At 35.7% G+C, this 8,224-nt stretch overlaps 1 protein-coding gene across 3 annotated transcripts in view; it reads left to right on the top strand.

Annotated features, from left to right (window-relative positions):
- Positions 1-7,553, top strand: part of stk26 (serine/threonine protein kinase 26) — a 40,483-nt gene extending 32,930 nt beyond the window's left edge. The window contains exons 8-12 of one of the 3 annotated variants that reach the window (XM_083993362.1): positions 1,616-1,758; positions 3,506-3,602; positions 4,302-4,364; positions 4,486-4,622; positions 5,592-7,553. In XM_083993362.1, the coding sequence (XP_083849488.1) occupies positions 1,616-1,758; positions 3,506-3,602; positions 4,302-4,364; positions 4,486-4,622; positions 5,592-5,607 (456 nt within the window). In that variant the 3' untranslated portion in view covers positions 5,608-7,553. Of the gene's footprint in view, positions 1-1,615; positions 1,759-3,505; positions 3,615-4,301; positions 4,365-4,485; positions 4,623-5,591 lie in introns of all 3 variants that reach the window. The other 2 variants (XM_083993361.1, XM_083993360.1) reach the window with 2 other exon arrangements.
- The last annotated feature ends 671 nt before the right edge of the window (positions 7,554-8,224 follow it).

The raw sequence follows: 8,224 nt of genomic DNA, 5'->3' as shown, positions 1-8,224 counted from the left end.
GAGTTTACTGGAAACAACCTCATTTAGGACGTTTTTACAGCCTCAACAGTCCTGGATTGTGTTCTGATGTTCACGCGTGTGACTATACGTATATCCCTTCAGGACACTTGGATTGCAGTGGACGAGCAGTGTGGAGGAATATTAAATGTTTTTTGTGTAGTTTTATGGACGTTTTTGTGTCGGTCCCTATTGACTCTCATATAAAGTTTTGGTTGGACTAGGAACCGGCCTCCTGAGTCTCCAGATGCACTTTGAGGAATAAAAAACTACTATGAATTTCATTTTTTGGTGAACTATTCCTTTAATTCTATAACATTGATGTAACTGAAAGGAAACCAAACATGTTGATAATCCAGAACTCCATTCCTCCATCTTGTCCCCAGACTGGTCCGTCACTTTACTGCCTCCCCCACAAACAGTGTTTTTTTTTAATTATTCATAAGCACAGTGATAAAAACACAAAACATTATATTTCATGATACAAAGGCAAATAATTGTTTAGGAGAGGAAAAGAAGCCTAAGGTATAGATATATATATAGATAAAATCCTCCCCTCTAATATGAAATCACAAATCAATAAGAAAAGAAACAAGCAACAGTTACAAACGGTCTTTTTGCTTGTGAGCTGTGAGCTGAACCCTCAGGGCCACCGTAGTTTAGTTTCCCCTCCTCAACCTCTCACATGGGTTTAGTTGAGCATAACTTTACCCTGTGGCCACGTTTACTTATTGATTATTGATCTGATAGAGTCCTACAGGACCCGATCAATGAAAAGCTCAAACTTTGACTTTTTAAATCACTTGTGTCATTAACTCAAGTTGAATTATTATAACGATGAACTTTGACCCTTTGAGCCATAATGAAACTGTTGAGTGCAGAATCTAAACACATGAAGGTTATTAGTTCAATATAATCTATAGTTTGTCTTTTTATTTCTATGTTTTACCTGTAAAAACCGAATAACAATTAAACTCTCACCAGAAATAAAAAGGACAAGAATTAAATTAGTTCTTCTATTTTTCTCTCAGTATTTTTTAAACGTATTTCTGAGTTGTGTGTAACTTCCTTCAGGTTCAGTTGTTTTCACTTCACTGTGTCTGTGTCTCTGCTGCCTCCTGGTGGACACTTTCTTTCCTTTTCTTTTTTAAACGCCAACACAAACACAACTCCTTCTATCCCACAAAAACTGATGTATAAACTCTTCCTGAGTTAAAATATTCTTGCTGTGTTCTTAAGGAATAAATATGAACATGTTTTCTTTGCATTATTATTATTATTCAAGGTCTGAAAATACTTGATATATTTTGTTATTTAGACTAGTTTAGTCATTTTCAGCCAATAAAAGCTCTAAATTACAATATTTTTATTTCAATTTTGGGAGAAATGTTGTCGGTAGTTGTCGATAGAATAAAAAATAATAATAAAAAGAAGAATTTTACTCAAACACAAACCTATAAATAGTAAAACCAGAGAAACTGATCATTTTGGGAGTGGTCTCTTAATTTTTTCCAGAGCTGTATATAAAACCATGTGAGAAAGACACAGTGGACTACAGACAGTAATTCACCTCTGTCTCTTTGTCTCTTTGTCTCTCTGTGTCTCCGTCTCGGTGCAGCGTCCCACGGCCAAGGAGCTGCTCAAACACAAGTTCATCGTCAAACACTGTAAGAAGACGTCCTACCTCAGCGAGCTGATCGACCGGTACCGGAGGTGGAAGGAGGAGGGGCACAGCGACAGCAGCTCCGACGACTCAGACAGGTAACATGGTCACAGTGTCACACAGTATGACAGAATATGATATATACGAATTAACAATATGAAATGTAATGAAATCAGATTATAAAAACCTTATATTTGAACATATTTCTTAAATATTCATAGTAAATGTACAACTTGATCTTAATTATGTTTGCTCTCAGTCTTAGAAATAATTTACATTTTTATTCAGTTTTTTTTAATTATTATTTGTAGTTATAGTCCTTCAAAATGTAACTTTTTCTTTTTCTTTTTTGGTAATTTCAACTTTTATTGGTAACGTGGTCACAGGTGTTGACGTAGCGACTGGTGACAGTACAGCACAACACAGTATGATACAATATGATATACTGTATATGAATGAACAATATGAAATTATAAAAACCTGATATTTGAACATATTTCTTCAATATTCATAGTAAATGTTCATGTTGATCTACTCTGTCTTAGAAATTATACATTTTTAACATCAATTTGTGGGGGGTAATTTCAACTTTTATCAGCAGCCAGAGAGTCAGAGGTGATACCGGCCTGATGAGACAAGATCGAGTTAATCATATTTACCAATACAATTTTCTATTCTTATAGAGTAAAAGGAGAAGAGAGGGGAAACAGAAGAATTTATAAGAAAATATATTAAATCATCAGTCACCGGATCAAATTTGAGTCAATTTTCATTCTGATTGATTACATATAAACATGTACCCTAAAAAAAAAAAGAAAAGAAAAGAGAGAAATGAAAATTGTCTTTTCTCTTTATTGACAGATAAATCGATTTAAATCCCTCTGACTCTATATATTAATCTGTATTATTTGTGTTTGAGAGAAACAATAAACTTACAGAAAGTTTTTTTTTTAAATAATGCAATCAATAGAAACGGGTGGATAAATAAAAATGATGAAGATAAGTTTGAGAATGGACAGATGGGACACAGTCGAGGAGATGGACAGTATGGAAAGACTCACATATATACTGAGACTCCAACAAACGGAATTCAACACTAAATGGGACAAATGGACAACGTATAAATCTCACTGCAGAGACGCCACTAGAGACTCTGAATGGAGTTAAAAACATTGTAATACCACAACCAAAAGACATGTAACCAGTAGTCGAGTTGTAAAAAAAATTCAGGGGGGATGGTCTATTTTTTTCACCTTAAAAAAAACGGGGGGGTAATTCATGTAAATTCGATATCAAAACAAAACACTGAAAATAAGACTTCTTAATCCTCTCAAATCAAATCAAATCAAGCCAAGTTTATTTGAATTTTTTTATTTGTGCCCTCAGATTGTATTATTTCTTTTATTCAACTCTCTAATGATGAAATAATTAGGGCTTTCAATCTATTAAAATATTTAATCCCGATTAATCTCATGAATGTCATACTTAACTCGCGATTAATCGCACATTTTTATCTATTATAGCCTAAATGTCCCTTGAATTATAATTTTTTGGAAAAGTGGATAGGCTTGATTTGTGCAAATGTTTTTTAATGAAATCAACTATCAATAGATAAAAAGAAATTGACGCCGTTAAAATTGATTGGACAGCCTATAATTACAAGTTATATGTCCAACGTTTAATGTAAAAAGGGGAGGGATGGAGAGGGGGGATGGCATTTTTTCAGGGGGGATGATTTTGATCGTTTTTATTTCAGGGGGGATGCCATCCCCCCTCATCCCCCCTCAACTCGACTACTGCATGTAACTCTCTGACACTGCTGGTTTTCTTTTTTGTGTTATGTAGTGAGTCCAGTAACAAGGAGAACAGTGAGTCTCCTGAATGGTCCTTCACCACCGTCCGGAAGAAGAAGACGGAGGGCAGGAAGGTTCTCAACGGCACGGTGAGAGAGAAAGTCAGTCAGAAAACACTTTTCTTTTAAATCTTTCCATTTTTTAGGGTCAGGATGTGAATTAGATTTGATTTAGTAACGTTAGAAATACATTTTACAAAGTCAAATTCACATTTTAATGTAATTTACAGAAACTTTCTGCCTTTTTAAAGAAATCATGGTCGATATGTCTCTATGACGAGACGCAGGTGAATATTGATGCAGTCATTGATTTTACCTTTTAGTTAGTGAACTTTATTGTCAATCACACTATGTAACTGTCAATTACACATCGAGGATCGAAATCCCCAACTCCAATGTGCAATTAACAGTTAACATACATTTACCACACACATATAACATAAAAGATGAACACAGACATCAACGATATTTAAAAATAAGCACAGATATGCAGACAGACACACAATGGCCTATGATATTGTGATGTAATAATAACGTGCACTTTGCAATTTGGGAATTGGCATTACTAAGTAGAAATCTGTTTTTACTTTAAATTAAAAAACTTTTTTTTTGTTAATTATTGTCCAAAAAAAACAAACAAATTAAATCAGTCGTGATTCAAACTGAAAAAGCAAAAAAGGAAAAACATCAGATATTTAAAGACAAACATCGGTCAGGGCTGAACAAACACAAAAATGGAGGATAGTCTTGGTTTCATTGTTTACAGTTTCTTTCTCTTCTTTTGAGCAGGTTCAGGATCAGCTGAGTACATCGGCCAGTCTGACCACGGTCATCTCCCCGGTCTTCACTGAGGTCAGTTTCTCCATAGAAACTTAAAACCACTAATAAACCTAAAACCACTTGTTAAATATAAAAAACCATTCACGTCAGAGATACCAGATTAGATTCATCCGGCCTTTTCTTCCCCGTGCAGCTGAAGCAGCAGCACAAAGAGCACTCGGAGCAGCGCCACGCCATCGAGGAGCTGGAGCGCAACATCCGATTGGCCGAAGACGTTTGTCCAGGCATCACGGACAGGATGGTGACGCACATCATCGCCAGGTACCAGAAGTACGTCAACATGTTTATTTATAACTCATCATCAAATACATGTAAAACTTGAGGAAGGAGTGAACTTCAAGTTATGTTTTGAAAAATTACGTAATTAAAGGAGAATTCCGGCCATATTTGACCCCTACATCGTTGTCCTGATGGTCACCCAGTGTTGGGGGAAGCAAATCACGCGACTAAAATTGATGCAGACCAAAATAACCAAATAATATCGAAATAATCGATTTTCATGAATAGACAACAGGAGAAGTTACACAATGTCCCTTTAAAGGAGAATTCCGCCCATTTTTGACCCCTAAATCGTTGTCGCAACTAAAATTGATGCAGGCAAACCAGAGTTACAATCAATCAAATATCTGTGGTACATGACTGGAATCCTTAGAGACACCACTGAACTCATATAGTGTACAGTATTAACAGTATAAACTTTGTGTTTTTGCATGTAGCCACTCACCTCAGATAGCCCAACTCTGAAACATCCTGGGAAGACATTACTATCCCATCACAGAGCGCCTGCTCTCCCCGCCACAGAAACAAACACTTTTTCCTTGTTGTGATTATTTCTTTACAAAAATAAACAGTCAGAGATATTATGGGCATTTACCACTGCACTGCAACGATTTAGGGGTCAAAAATGGCCGGAATTCTTTTTTATTTATTTATATTTTTCATGTGTATGTAGCAAAGTGAGTGTGTTTTCGTGAATATGTGGACATTACATCTCAGTTTCATTGTATTTTATCATAAATGCACCATAAAACCACTCTATTCTACATATATAAATATATAGTATAGTAATGTTTTCAGCTCTAAGTGAGAGGTTGCGTTCAGGGTGCCTGGGAAATAATGAAACTCCCAGAGTTAATCCGAGCTCATTGTTCATTACAAGATGCCTCTTCCCCCAGATCGTTTGTTTACCAAATACTCACTCTCTCTCTCTCTCTCTCTCTCTCTCTCTCTCTCCGTCAGGTTCACGACCAACTGACGGATGGACAGATGGACGGAGGAGGAAAACGAAGAGAGAGAGAGACTGTGTCTCCGTACGGTGACGCTGCTGGGTGATTTGGGAACGGAGGAGATTTGCTGTGCGATGTCTCCTCACTGTACACACACACATCCACTCATACAGTACACACATGCATGCACACACACACACACACACACACACTACTAATGTAATATATACACTATATATTTGATATATATATAAACATCTATGTACACACTGCTGCTGGTTGAAGACCTTTTTTTCTGCCCTGATTGGATTCGACAGACGACTGCACCTTTGAATCTAAAGTACGACCTGAGTTGTCAGTTGGATCTGTGGATGTCGTGGCCCGTTTGTAGGGTCATGAAGAACTTCTTCTCTTTCTTTCTGTCTCTGTTTCATTCTTCCTTTTGCTTTTTTTTTTGTAAGAAGTTGATTTGAATTTGTTAAAAATAAAGTTGACCTTTTTTTTCCACGAGTAATCCTCCGTACGTGCCTTAAGTCTTCACCCAATCAGTCGTTTTCTAAAAGAAGACTTTTTTTTATATATAATGAAGATGTTTTTTTGTTGAAACCATACATGAATAATATATGATAGAGGCTTCTGGTCCATCAGCAGTGGTATGGTTGGAGTCATGGCTTGCCTTGACCTTGTATATTTCTATAGGATACGTTTGTTGAGTAGCACTTGAGACAGATTATATGCCAATTTTGCATTTTGTTTTGTTGTCTTCAGTAAAGCTCTTCGATTACAGTTCCCTGATCCTGGATTTCAGTTTTCAGGGTTAAATTAGGTTGTTTTCACTCCTATTTTTTACACCGCTGATAATAATAAATGTGATTAAATATCTAATGCTACGAACAGAAAAAAACTTCAATCAGATTCCTATTCCTCAGCTTTACTGACGGATTTTTACGTTTACTATTTTGAACGTTAAAGGCAAAAATTGTACACTCATTGCAGAAACATGTTTATTTCCATATTTCCAAATTAGCTAGCTAATTAGATTTAACAGTCAAATCGAGCAGCTTTAATAATAGCTAGCTAGCTGTTGAAGCAACAGTAACTAGCTTCAACAAAAGTTTTCTGGCTAATAAGCTAACTCTTGTTGAAGCTGTCCTTTAGGTTACTGGCTTAATGATAAATCCTATCATTAATGAAACTAGCAAATAAAAAGTTTCCGTTTAAAATGTAAACAAAGCGATCTGAATAAGATCAGTGTTTCTTGATGGGAAATGCAACAATTAGCATTGCACAACCAATCCCAACTCTAGCAACAACTTCAACAACAGTTGGCAAACCAGCTCACTATCTGTTGTCGAAGCTGTTCCCATAGTAACAAGCTCAATTCAACTGCCAACTGGTCAAATTAATGTGAGATCGGAAACACGATCAGTATCATTGCACAATCATTAGCATCAAAATTGGCACTCTATTGGGAAATGGGAGGAATGGCGTATCCTCGTCAACTGTGTTGGAAGATTTAATCATTTTGTGGGAGTTTTTTTGTAAAATTACGTTTTCCAGTGCGATCTGCTGGCAAGACACAAAAATAGTCTTCCACTGGCTTTTTGTAAAGTCTGTGTCCTTTTTCAATAGGATGCATCAAGTTTGGGAAAACGTTGAGAGCTGTCAACTTGTGTCTGAATGTTGATGTGTTGTTAACATAATTCTTGATGTGTTCTTTTTTTTTTTTTTTCTTTGTTTCTTTTTGCTTTCGTTCTGTTACAGAACATTGAGAAAAGTAGCACGGATCTTTTTCAAGAAGCGTGAAGGGAGCTGTAATCAGAGTTATTGCTGATAGTTTGTACCAAAGACACTATAAACCTGGTCATTGTATATTTTTTTGTCTTTTTATATATCATAAGGGATACAGTAATGCTTGTTGAGGGGGGAAATGTAAAATGAAAGATGTAAGATTTTACTTTTTTTGTAGCGGGACTTAGAGTTTTATGAATAAATATTTAAGTTTGATTGAGAAACTTAAGCTTCAGCAATTTCTTTCTTTAGGTCAGTGCTACAGTTTTTCATACATCGTCGTTAGACAGAGTTACTTTCACTTGGTAAAAGTATAAAATGATCAATTATGCTGAAAATACCAGATGAATTTATTTTGTAAATGTAAATGCTGTACTTTTTTTACTCATATCCTTTATTCACAAATTCAGCTCTTATATAAACAAAAAAAGTGTTTTTAAGTTCACATTTTTCTACAGAATTCACAACAACCATTCAAATCCATACAATGTAACAAGCGCATTATCCAACTACATCACCCAGGGAGTTTTCCAACCCTATGAAACTCTCACACCGAGAAAACACTCAAATTTCATATTTAAGACATAAAAGTGGTCAATAGATTTTTATCCACTCCCACTACCAATCCAAATAGTAATACAAGTGAATAGTTGTTTAGCTTTGGCCATTGGTTCAGATCAAAAACTCAATGCTGAAAAAAAGTCAGGACTATCACTAGTTTTAAACAAGTTTAAAAATGTTTTACCCAGACTGTTTTACCTCCAAATAAAAACAGCAGCCAAACACCTTTATAAGGTGCAAATCATCTTTCCATTGCAAAGAAAACTATGCACACAGCTCGGTGGTAGGTGATAG

The sequence above is a fragment of the Trachurus trachurus genome (genome assembly GCF_905171665.1).
Source record: "Trachurus trachurus genome assembly, chromosome: 18".
Lineage (NCBI taxonomy): Eukaryota > Metazoa > Chordata > Actinopteri > Carangiformes > Carangidae > Trachurus > Trachurus trachurus.
Note: the sequence above shows the minus strand (reverse complement) of the source record. Positions and strands in the feature narration are given on the sequence as shown.